Source organism: Empidonax traillii, unplaced genomic scaffold, assembly GCF_003031625.1.
Source record: "Empidonax traillii isolate 1590-97213 ecotype Southwest subspecies unplaced genomic scaffold, ASM303162v1 scaffold585:size537962, whole genome shotgun sequence".
In the NCBI taxonomy this organism is placed as follows: Eukaryota; Metazoa; Chordata; class Aves; order Passeriformes; family Tyrannidae; genus Empidonax; species Empidonax traillii.
The window spans coordinates 126472-150117 of NW_020955778.1; the positions used below are offsets into that span (position 1 = coordinate 126472).

Below are 23646 nucleotides of genomic sequence, written 5' to 3' on the forward strand. Positions count from 1 at the left end.
TACTATTGCTATTATTGCATCCTGAAAGCTAGAGAGACTCATATGTGTTTAGACCACTGCCTAGAAGGCATGTTTCTGGCAAATTGGATATGAAACACTATCACTAGATCAATAACTGAAAAAGATATGGTATGAGAAAGCCTACCTGGTATAATTGAAATGACATACAAAAGGTGATGTGGGGAAAGCAGGCAAGAACATCCATGATTTATAAGTTATTAGGGATTTGCAAACTAGTAACTATATGACAAAGTAATTACAATAAGTCTTGTAGCAGTTGCATTAACGTACCTGTCCCCTCCACGCTTTTATTGTTTGATTGGCATTGCTTCACATGACAAAACTGTGACTAAATTACAAAACCGAAACACATAGTAATCAGCTAAACACTGTTGTACTAGTTTAAATCTCACATCTCAGAATGCAGATTTCCTACTCTCAGTGCATGATAAAAATAAATATAAATTACATTTTCATTTATCAAACTGAAGAGTTAACTTTATAAAACAAGTAGATTGAGCGGGATATATTGTTGCATTGAGAAACGCATTCATCTTATCACAGCTTAGAGTTACATTAAAACAACATTAACACAGAAGTGCTCTTTAAACAGTGTGACTGTTTCTGTTCTCATAACAAGACATAAGATTGCAATTTGTTAGCAATCAGTCAGACTTCTTGGAATTTTAAACAAAATCACAGCGTTTCAAGTAAATTTTACCAAGAAAAGGTCCAATAATGCACCATTTAGGTGTATAATTCAACAACAGTTTGGAAAGTGAACTAATTGCCAGAATAAAAAAAATTATTAGTTCAAGATTCCCACTAAGAAAACACAGGTGCAATAGTGTTTCAGTCTAACATCAAAGTTTTGCGTGTGTCTGATATTGCTGCACTGCATCTGGGAAGAAGGGTGGACCAGCTGCAAACTGGAGGAAATGGGGCTGTTGAACGTAGGAAGGTGGAAGTCATAAGAGAAGGTGGGCAAGGAACATCACGCAGTCCCACTGTTACTGCATAAAAGGAGGCTTACCGGATCACTAATCCAGTTCTACTTTGAATGTAAGAGGCCAAGAGACAGCCTTACTTTTCCTGTCAGTTTTAACTCCAATTTACTTGTAATAAAAAAAAAAAAAAAAAAAAAACCAGAACAAAACAAAAACATCCACAGTGAAACAGTAAAGATCTTGCTACACTGAATAGAACAGAAAACTGGTTCTGTCTTCCTATATGTCTTCAATTTCTTAATGGGAATAGGGATGACTCCAGACTGAACATTAATCATCTGGATTCTTTTGTTTAATTGTATGTGCAGAGAAACTGTGAACAACAACATGACCCTTAACACAGATTCCTGTCCATCCCTAATCTATTGGTATATAAATCTTTCCTTAGCAGCTGAAAGGCCAGCTCTTCTCCAACACTACAGTAAAGAAAGAACACTACCACGTACACACAGAATGACCAAGCTTCACCAGCTGCCCTCAAAACTGAGGAAAAGATCACCCTGAGCTATAGCACACAGTGCATAAAAATTCCAGAGTAGTAGATCAGTTATTTTTGTATGAAGCTGATGAGTTTAGGGCATACTTGCTTTACTGATCAAAATGTCTTTTATTTTGAAAGCAATATGGTTGCCCATGAATGTCATGCTAAGTTGCAGAACTCCAAAGTATCTTCATGAATAATGATGTAAGGACAAAAGTTATCATGTCCTTCTCAGAGTAGTAACTGCATGTTAAAGGCCATTTAATAGCATCTACATTTAAATTCGCAGACAAAGTGGACTATAGAAAATTTAGTGTTCCCTCAAACAACAACTCAATGGCCTGTGCTTTTTACCCCAGCAGATGCAAATATTTGCCTCAGTAAATAGGCTTTTGACAGCTTTGGTTTTGTAAAACTTGTAATTTCCTATATGGTTTGACTGAGAGATTTTAAATGGAATGAATGTCTGCAGCAACCCTAGATAGTATGAGGAAAATGGCAACAACTGCCTGGGACACACATCCAGGTTCTGGGCCCATTTCCAACACCACCAACTTTACTCATTTAAGCCTCTCAGTAAGCATAAGGCCAGTTTGTTTTTTCAGCACAGACACATGCACAAACAGAAACTCTCTATCTGCAAAGAAGAAAAAAAAAAGACTATTACAAATGTCAAAACAACCCATGCACTCCTTCTACCCAAGCCTCACCTTTTATAAGGCTTGACAATATGAGCAGTCTAATTCCTAATCACATTTTTAAATAAAATGAAAGGGTAACTGTTCTGTATCAAGGCTTGCTTAGTTGGTTTTCTTAAGCTTTGCCAAAAAGGCAGAAAACTTTTAATACACATCAAGTAATGGAAGCAAAGCACAGTGATTCTAACCACTGAGCCACAAACCATACAGGGAGTCATGAGAAAAGTCACTTGGCAGTAACAATCATTCTTCAAATAGAAAATTATCAAGAGTTTGTTTTGGTAATTTTTTTTCCTCCTCCAGGCATAGCAGACAAAGTTATTCAGTTCTTAAGATGTCACTGCCATTAAAAATGATTGACCATCGTGATGATTAATTAACATTTGGTAAGAATGGTTCTTGATTTTCAGAAGTCAAGAATATCAGTCTCTGACAAGCACCCAGTAGTCAAAATGTTATCTTTTGAAACAGACTGTTTCTCTTTTGAAACAGACTGTTTCTCTTTTCTCTTAGTGGTTTCTCAAGGAAGGTGCTACAGTTCATCTTCTAATCCAGATCCCCCTTGCTCTCTACAGAGAGGATTACAAAGTTCCTATCATTCACAAAGGACTAGTCAAATTTTCCTAATTTTAATTAGAAGCATCACTGTAATCACAGGAAGTAACTGTAAAAACACAGAAAGAAAACAAATCCATGATTACCATCTTGTAGTTTGTGGGTATCGGGCATGGCTCTTTTCTCCAATAAGCCTTTGCCATTAAAAAAGTCAAAGAAATGAGAAGGAAGGTATAAGCTTACTGGAGTCTCAGCTTTCATCTGGGCCCGCAACTTCTCTCTCATTTCTTTCTCATTGAATTTGGCACTTCTTTTTACATAGACTCCTCCATGCTATCAGAGAGAGAGAAAAAAAAAGAAAAGCATTAAATATTTAGATGTAGTTTAACGTAGAATAGTTGACAGAAGAACAAACAAGACAACAATGACAAGTCACCTTTATGACTCATTACTGCAAATTGCCCACAAGACATTTTCTCCTAGGATGAAAGCACCTGAAACTAATTTTACATTTGCATGTATTTTAGTTCACAAAATCCATTTAAATAAAAATTGGATACAAAAAACTTCCCAGTTCATAAGACATTTGAAGTGTCTTGTTTAAAGGTGTTAAATAATTAACTGGAAGATGTCACTGGAAGTGACCCCATGGATCTATCCTTGACAACACTGAAATGCAGCTTAATTTGTATATCAAGGGAAAATCACACAAATGAAGTTACTCACATACAAGTATTTACAGGTCAATGCTTTCAATTTTATGCACCCGCTCTTAAATAGTGACTTATGCAAATACTGGAAATGCAAGTATCATACCTCTACATACAAACTGTATGAATAGCACAAAATAACTAGCATAGGTCTTGGACACTTCCATGCACTTCTTAGAGAATCAAATTTTCAATAAAAAGTTACATACAGAGATAACTGAATAAAGTAAACCAAAATCTGTAGAAGATAAAGAATTTTATAGAAGTATTTTTACTGAAAATTATTGCAAAAAGTTAGACTATGTCTAAGAAGAGATTTACTTTATAACTTGTTGCACACAATTTATCACAAAATCTTCAGTAGCAGGACTATGGCAAAGTACACATGAAGAGAAATGTACTTTTTTTTTTTTCCCCCCACTTCCACCACTTTGTTTTATCTATGGAGTAAGAGGATGCAAACAAACGTGTCAATATGAACTACTGATACAACAAAATCTGGAAAAACAAAATTAGCTTCCAAATAACAGAATTTCAGTTGGAAGGCATCTTGTTGTCATGGGTTTCCTAATGGACTCCATAACTTCGTAATATTCTTTTCTGTCCACCCTGACTATTAGTATTAGGTTCTGTCAGACAGCTTCTGTCCATTTATGGTTTCACGTGCTCTTAACAGGAAGGTGACACTAAGATTAAAACTACTAAGAGCTGAATCTCATTTAAATATCTGATCTCAGGAAAAGATACAGTACACATTGTAGAAACAGGGGTGGTGGGCTGTGTGTGGAAGTGGAATGACATGGCATGGCCAGGAATAAAGTTTGAAGGGTTAGGAAGAGATCATGCAAACTGCTTTCACCCTTTGCTTTTCATGGCATGGAGAGATGGCCATGTTGCTGCTTAGCTAGTGGTATTTGAGGTGGCTTTTAAGTTGTTTTCCAAAAGCTGCAGTGAAAAGGAACACAAAAGTCAGTGGTGCATTAACTCCATATTAAATAGTCTGTCTTAAAATTATTGTCTGTGGTTCTCTGCCAACTGCTCTAGCACTCAGTTGGGTTGCTGTGACTGCCAGGGAATCAAAACCATAAACAGAATTCCCCAGGCCACTAGGTTTGGCCTTTAGCAGGCAAGAGCACAGTATTGGGACCACCCCATAAGCAGTATTAACAGTTTAGACAGATAACGGCACGAAGAGAATTATGTTCCAAAGCTGGGTAGTAAACAGAGAGCCATATGTTATCTCCACACTCCACTTATAAGACCATTTTTAAGATCTGACACTAATAAAGGGAAGAAGAATTCTTAAGTAGACTTAAGTACAGTTGTATTCTGACACTTGCCACAACCACCCCTTTCAGGAGTGGTAAACTCAGTTTGGTATCAGAAATAATGCATCTACTACACAAGACTTCCATGTAATTGGTAAGTCATCATTCTGTGTAAGCTCAGCTAGGTGAAGCTTTGATAAATGGGAGAAGGCTGAAACCAAGGTCCTCCCTTATAAAATTACTAACCAGCTGCAGTAAAACGGAAACATACTGAACCAACTTTTCCTTGATTAATTTGTTAACTGGGAGAAGTGAAGTTACTATTGTACAGTTTGCTCAGGGACACCATAACACCAAAGACTCATCTGGTATCCCACCTCAGATTTCTTAATGCTCAGAAGCAGATCTGTACTTCTGAAGTAAACGAGCATACAGTCACGTACGAACAGACGAAGTATGCAGTGTAAGATCAGGATTTGCTGCACACAACCCAAGTATGTCACTGCGTCAGGTGCCCCAAGGCTCAGGTTTACAAAGCTGAAGAGAGGCAAGATGCCATATTAACTAAATATGTCGCTAAAATTCAGTAACAACCAAAAGGGTGCACAAGCTGAGGTTGAACAACAGAAGAGATTTGCTTCCTATGTTAAAAAATCAGGCAAACTGCGGGATATCAAAAACACTTATCAAAATTACATCCCAGCCTCACTGAAATAAGTTCTACCTTATAAATCAGACCCAAAACATAACAGGTTAATTGAAGTGTTTCTTTTCTTCTCTTGCTATTAGATAGCTGCCTCCAAAGAAGAATGCTAGTTATGCCATTGTATATAGCTTGAATTCCCCAATTTGTATTGCATTTCCTTTTCAGTAAGAGATCAAATATATGAACTCTTTTCAAAACAGATTTCTGGAAGTACTGTTTTTAAGGTTATAATTTTTTTCCGCTGTACTTTAAAAGCCCCTCTCTCAGTCAACAATGGATTATGTTTACAAATATACTTCCTTTGTGCCTGAATTTCGCTCTCCTGGACATCCAGACCACGTTTATTTCCAAACAGGATGTTTACCTGAGGAAGGGAATATGAATTCCGTGAGCATGGCGTAATTATGTGGTTCTGGAAACTTTTAGTGGAGTGTAAGTGACATCACTGACAGAACATCAACAGGAAGGGCAGGAAGTGTTTTATGTTTTTGCACTGTTTGGTGTGATAAAAACAATAAAAATACCTATTAGCTCGCACTGCAGGCCTTCAGCATCCCGTCTCAGACATTTAAGCACACATGCATCACCACTGTCTTCCAAATGTGTCACTGAATTAAATATATCTACATATATATATATATAAATAGATATAATCACCCCTCACTAAATCTTGTAGAAGCTTTATTTTTTTGAGGAATCCAAAGCTGAATAGATTTTATTTAATATATATGTTTTGATTAGAAATGTAAGCTACATTCAGATTCATTTCCACAGGAACCTTCTTTTAACACTCAATATACCAGTCAGGAAACTGAGCACTGGATATTCCAGATAGCAAAAGTAATTTTCCAAGATCTTGAAAAAAATCATTTCTGGACACATAGTGATAGTGGATGGAATATGTATCTTGTCTGTATTTTAATTAAAGCAGACTTAAATCACCATCAACATAATGACTACAGGCAAGAACAAAGAGCAAAATATTTCCATGTAACAGACTGGTCACTTTAGTGGATGAAAAATGTAGAGAATGACTGGGGACAAGCATTAGACAACTGAGAAGTACATTTTCTTCCAAAGGATACCCTTAGTGAGGTATGACAGGGTCTGATAGTTTGAACTTATTTAGGGGATTGGTACAGCAAACCTACCAACAAAAGAAATTGAGAACAGTTTTCTTACTTTCCCTGAAGCGTGTATTGCTCTAAACATACCAGTTTTAGCAGAGCCTAGATCTATAACCTACTTGCTATCTAAGACACTCATCCATAAGAAAATAAAGATTTTCAACCATCAGTTGAAAATATTGACCACTGAAAATATTGAATGAGATGCCAAAGATGAGGGAAAGAGTAAATTCTCCTCTTCAGACATACATATCTTCATTTATTGCTTTACAAATTAATATATAGTTCTAATCATACTCAGTACAGTATTTCTTTCAATATTCCCCACCCTCTTAGACTGGGCTGACAGTAAATTCAATCAGTCTAATTCTATTAGAAGTATTTTTCTACTTGATTTCTTTTTTTTTTTGCTTTTCTTTGCCCAGGTGGTGGGGTGGGGGAACAGAAAGCAGATTCATGTTCAACAAACACGTACGAACATAGAAAAGACAAAGGAGAAAAATCTTATTGAACAAGCACTTTGTAACAGTTATCCACAAATCTATCTATTTCTATTTTAACAACTAAGCACCCATCTAAATCCTGAGATAAGTACTGTAAAGCCATTTCTGATCACCTAGAAAAAAAAACAAAAAAACAAGCAAACCAGTACTTTCAAAAACATTCTCCTCTACATTTTATTTTTTGTATATAAAAACAGTCCTGCTTTCAGAAAAAGCAAAGAAAAGACATGACAAATTCAGAGAATTTTAGGGAGATAAGTCGTCTACACTGCCCTCCACCATTTTAGAGTGAAGATCACATCTACTTAGTATGTTGGCTGTACAGTGACCATGGCCCACTGTTTCTCAGTAATTGTGTACTTCTGAGTCACATCAGGTTGAGATCTCAAACTAAAAGGGACAAGAAGAACATTATGCAGAAAGAGGAGAAAGAAAAATGTAGTAATAGGATTATTGTTAGACTCAGGCTTTTGCTTAATTAAAGTCCAAAGCAAAACCATCAACACTTTCACAGGGCTGCCTTTCCTCCACTAAGATCCAATTTTTCTCTATTATATTGTGCTAAAACCAAACAACTGAAAAATAAATAAGTACATCACAGAAATGCCAATTTACTCCCATTTTGTAGCACGATACACAGAAAAAAAAAGTTTGCTTACACCTAGTGCTAAGTGGAGTTTTGGATTGTTAAAAGAACAAAGATCTAGAAAATTTTGAAATTTCTAAGAGACAGTTTTAATTCTACTAATGAACACCATCCATAAAAAGTATTCATTTACTGAGTCTTTAATAACTGTCTCTCAACTTAAGATACACATCTAACTACACTGAGTGAAACCAGCTATTTTCATGTGCAAATAAATGAATGCCAGCTCAGAACTACATCTTCCCAGCATACATGGCAAACAGAGGGAAAGTACACCTTACATATTTGACCCACAAACAGCAAGGAAAAGGTGAACAGGCTTACCTGTGAAAAATACCACCCGTAGAGCGGAAGCCATTTTAAGCCATCTTTCAGGACATACCGGACATGCCCAAGAGCATTCTGCCTAATTGCCAGCATGTCTGCAATAATCCAGTCAACTGCAAAGACAAAAGCCCAAAATACTCAGTTAAATTAGTTCTCAGCTGCTACCGATGAAACACAAAGCACATGTTGTACGTGTAAATGTCATTAAAGGTTTCTGAATTAGAAGTTCTTGCTCATTAGGGCAAGGCTGGAAAGAGACATGGTAAAGAGACAAGTATATTTTTTAAACCTACACAAGTGCTAAAACAAGCAAAAAAAAATACAAACCTGTACACTGATGATTTGATAAATATATTACATTTTCTTTATTTTTTGGCAAATCCCCGTAGATTATTACCTAAAAAAATTAAAAAAAAAATGTAGTATTACTTTATTATTTATTTTCATTGCATTAGGCAGCGATGACATCCAATGCAGTTACTGGGTATTTACTAGGAAAATTGTCAGCAAGTTAGCACCATCAACAGATAATCACCTATCACTGCATCAAGACCCACCACGCAGACAACTGACTCATCAATAAAGTTGTAAGTATTAATTAACGAGGGCTTAAGAAAGCTATCCTGTTTTTGTGCCTCAGCCCTAGAACTGGATCCATGGAATCTGACCTTCATTCACAAGATCCCTCCATTAGTATAACTAAAGCTAATAGCCAGGTACAAAATCATCATTTAACTTCATACATCCAATAAATAAGACATGCTTCAGCCAGATACTCACTCTTTATTATCTTAAGTTTTCCTGGGTTAGATCAATCTCAACCATTTGCCATGATTTTAACCATCAAGAACGAATTAAAAAGCATGAGGTTGAGGGTGTCTTTAAATTGGTCTGTGGCTTCCAGCCAGAATGTTTTTTTACAATTTTTTCTTTGTTATATTAAAGACACCCTTTAACCTTGTAGTTTCTCACTCTGAGAGGCAATGGCCTCTTACTGAAACAATCTTCTGGGAGCAGGACTACAAAGCAAGATGCTGAAGCAGGAATCCTAGTCACCCTTTTAAAATGGATTAATTTGATTCCTTTAATAGAAAATGAGAAAGGAATTAAACAATTTTAATTCTGAACTGAAGAATCAATTTCAATTATCTTCAATAAACATTTTCAATATTTAATGAAACTTAGCTTTTCCAATAAGCACATTCTAGGTAGAATTTAGCCTTTGCTCTGCCAATACCAATGGGTGTACTCCTCATTTCTAGAAGTTAGCTGTATCAGATATACACACTACCTCAAAATTACTCCATTCACCAAAAAAACCTAAAGGGCTATTTGGAAGGTTTACCCACTTATTATCATCACTTCCCTGGTCTGGAAAATTTTGGAATTTTATCTGGAAGATCTAACTAACATTCAGATCTTGATTGGTATCATTTAGTATGCTGAGTCTCATATGATGGTCTCAACCAGCATCTCTAGAAAATCTGCCCACCTCTTAGTTAACCTGTAATAATGGATGAGTAATGCCTTGTTTTGTTAACACTAAACAAAAAACCCTCATAAAAGCTGTAAGTTTTACATTCATGGCTTTTCCTCTTTGAAAATGCAACCGCAGTCTTGATTAAATTTTGTTTTCAAGGCAGAAACCAGATATTGCCAAACTAAGATATTCAGTAAATACATGAACAAGAGACCACTAAGCTTACAGTACAGAGCACATTACTTATTTGGATTAATTTCCCTCCCCCCACCAAAAAAAGGCATGCAATAATAAATTCTAACTGAACATTATTTGTAACAAGTCAGTTGACACGTGTATTCTAAACAGTATTGAAGAAATTCAAACACGATTTTGCTAGGAGGAGTCTTCTCATTGAAGTTCCAGAATTCATAACCTTACTGCTGACACTAGGTACCACTGTTCAGCGCAAGGCTGACCTTACAGTTCAGGTGCAAAAATTCTGCTGAAACAAATCCTGCTATTCTCACAGAGTTAAAGCCTCATTTTCCAAGAGTACACTTTCCCACCACTGTTACATGTGAGGTCCATAAACACTGTTTTCTTTAATTTCAAGTTAAGACTCCACTATGCAGTTTCTGGCAAAGACTGCTTTAGAGGAAGGGAAAAGGCCCAATACAACAAATCACTAAACCATAAGGTCCTGAATGCTATTCAAGCTTTTCTCAAATATATTAAAAAAAGAAGAACAAGAGGAAAACAAAATCTGCCCTTGATCCCAAGAGCTGCCCCACACAAGAAACAGGGTTTGAAATGAGCAATTTATAACTTCAACTTGTAAATATTTCCACTTTAATGCACAAAGTCAAGATCTCAGTGTAATCAGACCCACAATTTAAAGCCTTCAGTTGTGACTATTGCATGAGTAAAAACAAATATAAAGGATCATTCCCTTAAAAAAACATGTATGATGGTGCCTGCCAAATATAACAGTTAATCTGTATTATTTTTTATTTCAATAAGATTGGATGCAGTTCACTTTAAATCCCAAAGAAAATTTCTTATTGTTACTGTAAGCAATTTCTGTGTACAACATTATGTTTTACCATAACAGTTGTATGTGTTTCTGTGTAATGGACCGAAATCTTTTACTCGTGGTAAAACACAGAAAAATACCACTGTACAGAATTTAAAAAAAAAAAAAAAAATTCCTATTTATAATGGGTTCTCATTAAACATGCAATACCCACACATTTTATTTCAAAGCAAAGATAAAAATGAGAAAATCTGGAAGCTCTATTTTGTTTGCTCAGATGGCTCAGCCTAAGAGGATGCGACCACTTTAACTGCAGCATCATCCACTTCAGCACTGCCTATTTCACTGATCTCGAGAAAAGGCTTACACAGTTCATTAAAGGCCAGCAAACACCTATTCATGTGAGACACCCTCAGCTAGGAACTGAGCTACAAACTTAAGCCTGTTACTACAACCAGATAAGAATGGCAACTTCCAGCCTGCAATCCCAGGAGACACCTACTCTGTGGGCACCCAAGCAGCTCCCCTTCTGAGACCCAAGCATTTTTGCTTTATTGAGTTTCTGAAAATTTTCATCATACACAACAATGGGGTAACAATTAGAGCTTCAAATCCTGCAGAAATGTTGTCCTTTTTCCTTTGAGATGATGTCTGAAGAATTCACCTGCTCCTGGAAAAGCAGGTCCTTACAGGAGAGGCCTCTAATTTCTGGCAATCTGATGTCTTTCAGTGAACCAGAGACCTAATGTATATTATAGCTGCAGAAGGAAATGATATAGTACTTTTCTTCATAGTGTCCAGAAAACCTCTGACTCCCTGCTGTTTTACACAGCTAATTTTGCAGAATTCCTTGCTGAAGAGGCCATGCAGTCTCTGGCTCCTTCTCAGCCACCTCAGAAGGTGCAGAAGATATCTGGGAGTCACAGAGAATCACAGAACAGTGTGAGTTAGAAGAAACCAACAAGGATTGAACTCTTAAGTGAATGGCCCATATGGGGACTGAACCCAAAACCTTAGCTTTATCAGCACCATGCTCCAAGGCAAGCACTTGAGTGATTTACCAGGGACAGCAGTGCAGGAACAAGTGTCCACAGTGCCAGGCTATATTCAAGCCCATTTTGAAGCAATCTGAAGAAAGCGGTGGCTAAAAGACTCCTAGCCCCCCTCAGAAGAACAATGCTTCTCTCAGGGTGTGCAGAGTACAAGAGGGGGTAGTCTTCCCCTCTGCAGCCAGCAAACCAGGGAAGTAGTGCAGGAAATGCCTGGGATACAATTTTCAGTTTCAGAAGCTAAGTACCTATTTCTTCATATGTCACAGTATACATACATACATTCTACCTATCAGCCTAAAGAACCGCTAAATGTCCTGTCTGCCACAATGCAGCACAAGCTGTTCATATGCTCAGTGGGCACAAGACACACCTTGGAGTGTCACGTCCAGATGTAGCTCTGATTCACTGGCAGGAGGTTACAAGTTCTCCTGATGACAGAATTTACTAATTCAGTGATAGGCTGATCTAGGTATGCAAATGAGAGCTCCTGGGTAATCTGGTGACACCAGTTTCTGCTTCCCTACCAGCCTCTGCTTCTTCCAATGCATCATATTCAACTATGGCTGTGCTAACGTGGTAGGTCACATAGCAATGTAAAACAGTCCTGCACGGCAGTCACACCTGAATAACTCATAATTTCCAGAGCTTTTCACTGCAACAAGGTGGACACACCTAATTTAGAGCTTTACTTCTTGCTTATGAAATCTGTACATACCAAAGAAAATTAAATAGATCATTTAATCACGTCCTAGCTATATCAGCTCAGTAAATAGTGCCACGACAAAAATAACTCAAGAGGTAAAAGTAATCACACTATATGAAGACCTGCTTGCCAAACCCTAAGATGATTACCTTAATATTATAATTGGATGTGGCTGATAATGGGAGCAGTTAGAAGTTGATCTGCAAGCAGATCTAGCACTTCTGCTTCTGTAGTAGTAAGGCAACCAACTGGTTATTGCTGGTAAAAACTTGGGCCATCTCATCTGATGTCCTGTCACATCTACCAGCACACTCACTCTTGGTTTCTCAGGCTTCTTAACCCTCCTCCCTTCTCTATTCAAAGAAATTAGGTGTGAATTGCAGAATGATGCTCCCTGTGTTGTTGCTTCCACAAGACTGATGTGCACTGGAGTACTTCGAGAAGGTGGACCATTACAATCAGGAAAAACATCAGTTTCAAGCACAGGCAATAGCAACTGGAAAAAAGGATAAAAGTTGTAGGATAACAGGGAGAACATTCCTTCCCTCTTCTGGAAGAAAAGAGGAGAAACAGAACATTCATAACATCAATAGTTAAAAACAACCATACAGACTCCATATACTCAGCTGTACTACCCTCACAAGATGCACTTCTCTGCATATCACTATTTCTTCCCAATTAATAATTAGGACTGTGTGCTCTTTGGGACAAGAGCATTCTTGTTAGCTGGGCACTACTACAAAGTGTTTATTAAAATACATAGTATCCTAGGGCGTCTGTCTCATGTTTGTTACAAACTCTGGATACAATTTTGTGGTGAAGGGGTGGAGCTTGCATCAACCAACCAACAAAACAACCACCGGGCAACAGCTTCTGAAGTCGGCACATAGCCCAAGCAAGCTGACCTCTGCAGGCATCTTGAGCAAAGTTCTTTAAGTCTCTTAGACTAATTCTCTTAGACCAAAAACCTGCCTGATGACACAAGTCCTTTTAGCTTCTAGAAGCCTTGCTCAGGCTCAGCAGCAAACCATAAAATCATCATGTGATCCATTTCATTACATTAAGGTTCACTCAAACATTCTGCAGCTATGTATTTTACTGAGGTTCAGTGAAGAAAACCATTGCTAAGAGACCAAGCTCTGGGAAATATTAAAAGGATTCCTATGTATAATGTAATGCAATTTTTTTAAAAATACGTCTTTCATTTGACTGAACCAGAGAGCACAAAACTTCAGAAAATACACTTATTGCCATTCTATTTCCTTTTTATAAGAAAACCTATATGGATTATGCAGCAATGAATCATGATGTTAAATATGAAGTCTGTACACTTTTGCTTTCATACTAGCTTTTAGTCTCATGGACTAAATTGACAAATTTTTATAAACATTACATTTCATTCAGTGTACCTAACTCCATGTATAGAAGTCATCTAGTTCTGATGCTGACTGCAAAGGCTTTACAGTTTTTGAGCTGAATTAAAGATAATGGACCCCCTTAAAAAATATTTAAAAAGGTGTCTGTATAACTTAGATGTTCTAGTCTTGCTAACAGAAAAAAAAAGCAAGACTTACCAAGAACATAACTTTAGGATCTTGGCATCTAAATTCTGAATAAAACCTATTTTCAGCACCCAAATAATTTATTGATCATTTCTCTAAAGGACTTGCTTTTGATTACAATGCAGTTCTATGGCACAGACCCCAACTACAATCAATGATCACTTGGGAAAGTCAAAATTAGAGCATCTAAATAATTTTTATAGTAAATCACAACTAATTATGTTTTGTTTTGTTTTTTTAACAATAACTGTCCATATTTCAGACATATATAGCACATGTGAAAGGAGATTATTTGTATGTCGAGAGTTCAACAGGAGTGTTTTTCTGAACATCTGGCATCTTGGTATCACACAAAACCCAAACATGCCTTCCAGCACAAGAGTGGAAGGAAGTATCCCACCTGTTCCAACAGAAGAAAGTCTCTTTTATAAGTCTTTGGCACCTCCGAAGACTTCTTCCCACATATTTTTGTAATTTCATTAAAAGAAAGGCAAAAGCAACCCACACTTAATGTGACTATTGTTTACTTTATTACTTCTCTGTAGTGGGAAATACAAAATGGTCATGTTCTATCCTGTCCATTTAGCCCAAAGAGCAGCTTCACTACATTGGTACATGGAGCTCACTCTGTAAATAACCCTTGTGCATCACACATCAGCCAGAAGCAGGAAACCTTGTGACAGTTTGCAGTGTTTTCTCTAGCCAGAACTCTTTATAACAGGAACTTTGCTTCTGAATATCTAGGACTCCAAGGAGGAGGAGTTGTATCTTTACTTGAAATACTCGTACAAGTGTTTTTATAAAGCACAGACTGAACTGGTGCGAAGCTGTCAATAAGTTGACGGGAACGGGAAAGGGGATGATTAAGAAACCTCTATGTTCTCTGCTTATGATCATGGAATAAGATTTTTGAAAGCTTCTCCACACACCATTTTCACTAAGTATTTGGAATTTAGGCACTACAGACTTTCACAGTGAGGCAAAGGAATCACTACACAGCAAAAGAGAACATGCCAGGAGGTATCTGAGCTAGCTGCAACAACTCCAGCTCCAGAACTGGACACAGTAAAATGAATCAGCCAAAAAAAATCACCAGATGAGAATTACACTAATCTGCTCACCACCACAGTGCGTGAATGAGTCAGTTCACCTGCAGCTTGCTCAGGACTGTGCACTATGTTTGCTTACTCAAAAAGAAAAATGCATGCCCTCAGATTCCCAAGCAGCCTTAGAAAATGGAATGACTTTTCAAGTCAATCCATAGGTTCCGCAGGAAAAATTATTGCAACTACCACAATACAGTTCAAAGTAACTAGATGGAAAAAAAAATTAATTTGCATTATGTGTTAAAATACAGATTTGACCAAATCTTGTGTAGCTAATTTTACACTTAAAAATCAAACAAGCATAAATGGCTATGATTTCCTACTCCCACATAGAGGATCTAGTTGTAACAGGGAAGATGACAAGTAATATGTGACAGAAATGAAAAGAACAAAAGAAAATTATTTCCCCAATTTTTTTATAGCAAATCCCTTCATAGAATAAATTCAAACAGACAAAAGATAGATTAAAGAGTATTTTTCCCCTGAAAATATATGCTTCCTCATAATTGTAATGTCAAAATCTCTGCTTTACCTAACACAACTAAAACAGACCAAAAAAGGATACCCTGTATGCTGAAAGTAAAAAGTTTGAAATAACTGCATTCAGAAGTTTAACTATGAATAGAATCTTCTCTTAGCAAGAACAGTGTCCAATAGTAGAGTACTAGGAAAAAAAAGTCTCAATTAACAACCATCCTTACATAAAGTACCTGAACGTATTACATAAGCAGAAAGAAAGGGCATAGAAGATCACTGTAAAACTCCCTAGCACAGTATCTACCAAAACACAGTAAAATGCAAAAAGAGAAAAGTGTCCAAAACTCATGCAGGTTAAAAAAAAAACATTAAAAAAAGGTGATAAAACCAATTATTTTCATGTGTAACAAATTATGCAAATTTAGAACAGATATTAAAAACTTAATATACAAAAAAATCTTAAGATACTAAAATTAAAATATTTAAACAGAAAATTCTAAAATCAAACCATGAGATTGCAAAACTTACTGGCCAAAGAAATCAGAATTTATAAGTGCATTCAGACTTGCCCTTTGACTCCTTAGCTTTTCCTACCTGACACATATATTTTAATATTTTCATATATTCATGTAGTTAACCTAAAAACGTAAACACACATCTTTTAAATTGCAGACTGCAATAGATAAGACTGATATAAAATTCAGATTCAGCTGTGACTTCTCAATTAGAAAATATATGCTAGTCAAATCTTCACACAAAGCTCCTAATTTATGAACACAAACAACAATATTGGTTCAGGTAGCTGACACTGGATTTCTAAAAACTGCTAACAGACCTCAGTTTTAATTTATTTATTTTATTTTTCATATATCAGGCAGGAAATGGAGGATGATCAGGATCAGCACTGAATGTAATCTCCCCATACTAAATTCTTTCCAGATTGTCCCAAAGCCAAATCTGCAGCACACCAGAACCATAGCTGGTATCTCACTGAACCAGAGTCATGAAGGACATAATTTTCACCCTCAGAACTACAGCCAAAGGCAGACAGAATAAAAATTAAGATATATGCAAGTACCTGGTTTGCAATATCTAAAACAGAAAGAGCACAAAGCTTATATATCTAATGTATCTGGTTTTGCTGCCTTATACCACAGCCGAATGTAAAGTCTAAAATTAGGCATACATCTCAATTTGAAAGTAGCATCCTTCAGGCTTAGCAGGTATCATTTAATTTCTGCTTTAATAACACACAGGACTTTGTTGTATACTATAAAATACATATATGCCTGGAGACAGCTGTGCACTGAAATCTCTAATGAAATATGACAGGGTAAACCCTTTAAATGGAGCCAGTCTCAGAGCAGAAAAATTTCACTGGGCTTCTTTCAAAAGTTTACCACACAAACATGATACACCTCACTACACTTTTCAAATTTTGCACTTCACCAATCCCCAAATTTCTACTGCTCTCCCAAGACCTTTGCTTCATTATTTCTACCATCACATGCAACCTCTCCAAGTGCCCCACAACAGCTAACATTGTTTCACAAAGCAGCAAGATGAGCAGGTGCTAATTGGGGTCACTGCTGTAAGTTACATGACCTAATAAAGCTCAGGCCCTGGGAGGCTGTTCAGCTCCCACCTGAGCTCGGAGGTTTGCCTTGACTGCAGCTCTCTGCCCTCCTGCTCAGCTCCCACATCGCCCCAGTACCCTCCCGCTCCTGAGCTGCCACAGAGGGAAGAGGGCTCAGGGGAACTCAAGCACAGGTTCGTAAACCCAGGCTCGTGCCAAAATGCAATCGCCAACACTTTCTTTCCAAACACAATTGAAGAAGGGTGAAAAGCGATGTTTACTTTGGATTTTCCAGTTACGGCATTTGCCTAGGAAGTGGGTCCTCATCTCAAGAGGAGTCAGACCCTGTCACTCACATCTACTGACAGAAAGCAGTTCAAAGGCAAACCTTCACCCTGCCATGATGAAACCTGGTTATGATGCCTCTGCTATCATGGAGAGGGAAGAACCAGTTTACTAAGACATAAAAAACCACCTCACCAACAGTAACCAAAAGCACTTCCCTATACTATGCTGCCACTTCGCCACTAGACTTGCATTGCCTCTTGCCTTCTCATCTCCACCTTAAACCCTCACGAATTACCTGCTGGACGGATGAACAGCTTCAAAAGGAAAAGCAGGGAATAAGTAATCTTGTCTGAGAAGGTTGCTGTCCTGGGAATAGAGATGGGCACACACACTCACATCCACTGCCATTTGGCCAATAGCTGGAAGACTAAGCATCTATCCCAGTCTCAGACACCAAGCTATCCTTAGAGATTTCCTAGGAAGCCAAGACACAAGAAAAAAACCCAGGCTCTACTCCACTGGAAAGCATCGTCAAGAGTTTAGCAGCACAACATCTCCACAAAGTTTTAGTTTGCTCGAACCCTAAGTAATTTTCAACCTCGTTGAGACACAGCTTCAATATTAAACCAGGAAGCACACTGCGTCGTCTATCAGGGATCTCTTGTATTTTATAAAATAATAGTTAGAAATACCACTGCTCTGCTAAAAAAACATTGAGGTAGCATTTGATTCTCACAGCCCTTCCAGAGTCCCATAATGACAATGAAAAACACAGTTTCAAAATGTCTTTAATGAAAACACTAATTCCAAAAAATTCTATTCATCAGGAAGTGGGGGTAGGGAACAACAGCTAACACAAGTACTGAACAAAATCCATGTGCATTAATTCAATTATGGATTTCATTCAATTGCCAAAACCTTTCAGAAGAAAATGATCCTTTAGGAAACTCTCTGAGTGATGATTTATTATTTCTTCACTGGCATTCCATACAATATATCAAAAACAATTACAACAAAAAAAGTTAAAGAACATTTAGTCCTCATCTGATCTGAAACATGTGCACAAACACAATAGACATTAATTTCATCACCCTGACAGCAACTGGGATAAGATGCTAAGGGTCAGAGAGAGATGAGAGCATTCTGCATAATAAATCACTAGCCCTTTCAGCTCTTCAAACACCCTAATCACAGGCATATTTGCAGCCACTCTAGTTTTCACATTCTAGGGTAAGATTCAACTGTTTATTGCCTGTACAAAATGTAAAAGATCAGACTTCCCTACCACAGTAAAGACAAAAGCAGTAACATCACCACAGTTCATCAGCTACTTGATGATTTAAAAACTTGAGGCCAAATCAACTATTATCACCAACAAATGCAAGTCCTCCAAAGTGCGTGAATAGCACCTGTTCATACCAGTTACTGCCTTGGCTCATCACTGATAAAATTAACATCCTTTACTCTCTGAGACTCTCTCTACAGAACACTTGATTCACTTTACATAGTGTTCCAGCATTATGTATATATTCGTCCTAGAAAACAGCACTGTAGGGTACCTGCAGCTCACAGCAGGACAAGTGGGAAAATACAACTGCACTTGCATCAAAACCAACATAGGGTCAAAGCAGGGCCGTTCTCTCTATGCCACTTTCCAACAGACAGCATTTACACATTTTCATACCTATGAGTTTATAACTTTAGAGATTATTAAAGAGCACTGTCACAATGCCACATATGAATTAATTTCATATATTTATAGCTCCTTAATAAAATTCACAGAAACCTGCCAAACTGTAATTGCACTGACAAGTTTACACAGCATTATAGGATTTCACTTTATAGTCATACTGGCTTTGTCCAATTTACCTCACAGCATTAGGATGCTCTGGTTGCTTTTTGTACTCCAAAAACTGGTTCTTCAATCTTCTACAGCCAACTCTGGCATAATTGTCAGCAAAAAGGACTATTTTTGGCAAATCATTAATGAATTCTAACATTATTGGAAAACCTAAAGTGATGCCAACTTAGCTTGAGTTCTCTCAGGCTTTGTAAAACAAATTGTTTTGGTGGAAAAAAAATGTGTCTAACCCAAAAGGGAAAATATTTACAGTATGAGCAAGTAAGAAACTCGTACAGTTATATTAGGAGCCACTCTCTAGAACATAAGTACTCAGGACTCACAGCAACTATAGATCTGCAATTATTTTAGAACTCAAGTGAAATACTTAAAAGAAAGGGAGAAATAAAGAGAAATCTCAAAATTTTCTGTTGTGCAGATCAGGTTATCACCTTATTTAGTTACATTTCCCAACAGAAGAGATATTGCTATAGAGACAAAAACCCTTCCTAGAATGAACTAGAGTTTTCTTTTAACAAACCTGGCTAAAAATCATCCAAGTCAAGAATAATAAAAAAAAAAAGAAGAAAAATACACTTATGCATACAGTCGTGAGGGGGAGACAGATTTAGATATTTGATGGACTAACAGCAGATGACAGACAGAAACCTCACCTCCTGACAAATACACAGAAAGTAAATATCATGATACAGTAGTATTTCATTTAGTCAAAAAAATAATCCATGTTTATGACCCAAACCAATGTTAGTCTATTAACAGCCCACTCACATTACTGTCTGATCAGACAACTCAAATATCCACAACTACCTTAAGAGTGTTTTGTGTTGAAAAGCCACAAGTACTCTGAGTGAAAAAACAAAGGATGCCAAACAGTACATAAATAAAGACTTCTTATGTACAATAAGACGCCAACAAAAAGTCATTTAATCATCTGTAGAAACCTAACGACCTCAGTGAGACTTCACAGCAAGTTCCAGTATTCTGATGGAGGAGGTTGTTGGCCTTCCATCCAGTTACAAAAAAAAAAATATCCCCCAAACACTTCAATCTATTGAATAATCTAATAAACCTGAAAGAGACATGGAATTTCCTCCCTCCCATGGCTATTATGGTATAGGGCTGGTAAAGCCCTACAACTGCCTATATGAAGCCACTATTCTTGTTAGTTTACTGGAATTAAGTTTAATGATGCTACACTTCTGCATATAATTACATGCCTTATAACAGCTAACCCACAGCACCTCTCAGGTTACCATCCCAATCTCAAACACTCAGGCACATGGTTAACTTTCCACTGTGAGTTTCAAGTTAAGCACAGGGTTAAGTACAGGGTTCCAAGAGTAAGTCTGAAAGGACACTGTTTCTCCTCCTCAAACAAAGAGGGGGGGGATCTTCCAGTTAAATGATACATAAATTGTAAGGGTTATACCTCTTACCTCCCTACGCATGCACGTACTTTCCAAGTTTTTATTTACCCCCCAGTCTCATTTACTATTTTACTTTTGACATGTCTCTTCTTCCACCATCTCTTAGCGTCATCTGTTGCTTACTGTGACAAAGCATCTCTATTTTAATATTGTCCTAATTGATCATCTGTACTGTCTCCCACCATTTTTGTGTGTATGACATTTATCAATGCAATAAAACAGAGGTCAACAGATTATGAATGCCTTTTTGTTTCTTTCGATTACCATTTTCCTTTCTTTACCTCTATGCCACGGGCATTTTTTGGATAAAAGTTCTTATAAAAAATTCAAAGTGTTTGCTACTCTCTGCACACCAATCATAGGAAACTTGAGCAGTTTTTCCATTACAATTTATATACTGATTTTTGGCTCTCATTCTTAGAACTGGTTGAACTACTATACTGCTACTTTCAGCACCTAATGATCAAGGTGTAATACTACACATCAAGGTATCTGCACTAAAGACACTACAGAAGGCAGATAAAATGGTAAGTACTTAATCTGTGTGCTACTACTCCCTCTTGTCCTTTTTCTTCTTTTTTTTTTTAAAAAAGAGCAACTCAGATATTTAAAGCACAACTCAAGTTAGCTAAGCTGGACACAGTGTAAGGGTGAAGTCACGTGAGTTACAAGCTGAATCAAAAACTACCACTAAAGGAAGATCTCACTTCAGGTTTGTATCTGTTCTATTTACCCTTATGTCAAACTGTGCAACTCCTGATCTTCAGTTGGGGTTTCCATCAGTCAGTATGAAGGAAGCCCTACAACTGCACTCAATGGTGGAAATTAGGGAAGATCTAGCCTGACTCTGAAACAAATGCTTCATTAGGAAGTGGAAAAATGCCTTAGCTGTAAACATGAAGAAGGCCTTCTTTGTACAAGCTCTGTCACCTGTCAATATGTATTGCTACTCTTTACTCTCAAGCACCTAAAGACGACAGTAACTTCAAACAGACTTCTGCATATTCAAAACATTTTGAAAGTCAGGTTTAGGTGCAAGAAGCACCTGTCATTTTTGTAACTATTTTTTACATGCAGAATTAAAAGTCTCCTTGCTTACTTTTCAAATTACAGACAAATACGTAACCTCTCCAACACTGAGCACTTTGTGAGGTATTATTACTTAAATGCAAATATCCCTCTGGTCACACAAGAAAGGCCTCTAATTGCAACTTATTCACCTGGAACTGAGATCCTGAATAATCACAATCCATGGCTGATCCAAAATTTAAGGGCCAAAGACTGACATGAGGTAGACTGCACAAAAACTGAAAACCTGTAATAATTTAGAGGTTAAGTAATCTATTTATTAAAAAGTTGTACGTGTTTTATGTACAATTACAGCGACAGCTTTCTCATCTGCTGCCAATTTAATACTACAGATGTGCAACACAGGCCACGGGGCTTCAAGTGTGCAAAGGTGGCTGCCACTCAAGTGCTGACAGAGCACGACCGGTGTCGCATCTCTTCCGTTTTCCCGACCTGCAAAACGAACACAACACCAACACTCCGTGAAAAGCATCACCAGCGGAGCAGCGACGGCTGCGGAACGAGGCGGATCCTCTGCGGACCAGGCACAGGCCGGGGCCGCACCTGCCCGCGGACTCCGCACGACCCGAGAGCGGCACCGCCGACCCACGGCCGCTCCCCGGGCCGCCGGAGCCCCCTGCCCTGCCCTGCCCTGCCCTGCCCCGCCCGGCTCACCTGCACGCCCGTGTAGTTCTCGAAGAAGAAGAGCACCATGCTCTGGTAGATGGTGTACAGCCGGTCGTCCACTTCGCGGTAGAAGCGAGCGGGCAGCACGGCGGAGAGCAGGCGCCAGGCGCCCCAGGCCAGCACGTAGGTGGGCGCCGTGCCCATCATGACGGCGGCGGGCAGCACGTAGCGCATGGAGTAGGTGTGCAGCACCAGCGACAGCAGCATCTTCCCGCTGCCCCCGGCCTCACCGGGACACCCACATGGGCGGCGCGCTCACACACGGCCCCGCAGCCGCATCGCCCGCCGCGCCGGGCCGGGCACACCCGCCGGGAGGGCGGGAAGCAGCAGTGGCGGCGACCGCGGCCGGGAGAGACGAAGAGAGAGAGAGCGGCGGGAGCGGCACCGGCTCAAGGCTCTGCCCGCGCCGCCACCATCTTGCCCGGCGGAGGCGGAGTCGCGCCGCAGGAAGGCGGCCCCGCGGCCACCGCGCTTCCGGGCGGGGGGGAGTCGAGCGGCGCCGGCCCGGCTGAGCTGTCCCGGAGTGTGCCCCCGTTCCCGGTGTGCCGTGTTCCCCGTGTGCCCCGTGTCCCCCCTCGTCCTGTCCTCGTCCCTCTCCGCGCAGAAGCGGCTGCGGTGGTGGCCCCTGGCTGCTCGGCTCCGTGCCAAACGAGGCACCCGCGTTTGCTTCCTGCCCACGAGTCCAAAGTGGAGCGCTAAGAAAACTAAACTTCTCCCTTTGCCAGTTCCAGGCACAGTGGTGCTCAGGGTTTAGGAGGCATTTCACGTTACCGGTCTGCGTTTGGACGCGTTCTCGCACAAGCAGGCAGCTGTCCTCTCTGACCCCCAATAAGCTGGTGGCAGAAGCATCCGGATGCACCAACTGCTTTTCAAGAAAATACAAGAAGGCTTGAAGAAAACAGTTCCATAACCTTCTCAGAAGGAATTTCTTATTATAGCGAGACATTTATTCCTTGTCTTTAAAAAATAAGTTTTATCCTGAAACTTGTAAAGATCTCGTTGTTTTGAAAGAAGTGGATGCTCAATACCTTCTACTAAGATCTGTTTCCTTTGCCAGGCTTTAACTGGGACAAGCTTTGTCCTTCACTGCTGTTGACCTCGTGCTAGCTATTTTTTAATGTGTGTTGAAAGTGGCATCCTGAATAATTCTGCAAAATAAGATTGGGGGAATGATACTAGGTTGAAGTCTGTGGCAATGTTCTTTTCAAACACTCATAATAGCATCTATGTCCCTAACAAGACTAAAGGGTCTTTATTTCGTTCCCCTATACAGAAAGGGGAGGTAGGAGGGGTCATGGTAGCTTTTCTGTTAGGGC

General features: G+C 38.8%; 1 protein-coding gene across 1 annotated transcript in view; it reads right to left on the minus strand.

Moving 5' to 3' along the window:
• Window positions 1–22770, minus strand: part of AGPAT5 (1-acylglycerol-3-phosphate O-acyltransferase 5) — a 54283-nt gene extending 31513 nt beyond the window's left edge. Inside the window, exons 1-4 of the mRNA XM_027898231.1 lie at window positions 22319–22770; window positions 8356–8425; window positions 8026–8141; window positions 2985–3074 (exon numbers count right to left, since the gene is read on the minus strand). Of these exons, the coding sequence (XP_027754032.1) occupies window positions 2985–3074; window positions 8026–8141; window positions 8356–8425; window positions 22319–22537 (495 nt within the window). The 5' untranslated portion in view covers window positions 22538–22770. The remainder of the gene's footprint in view (window positions 1–2984; window positions 3075–8025; window positions 8142–8355; window positions 8426–22318) is intronic.
• Between the last annotated feature and the right edge of the window lie 876 nt (window positions 22771–23646).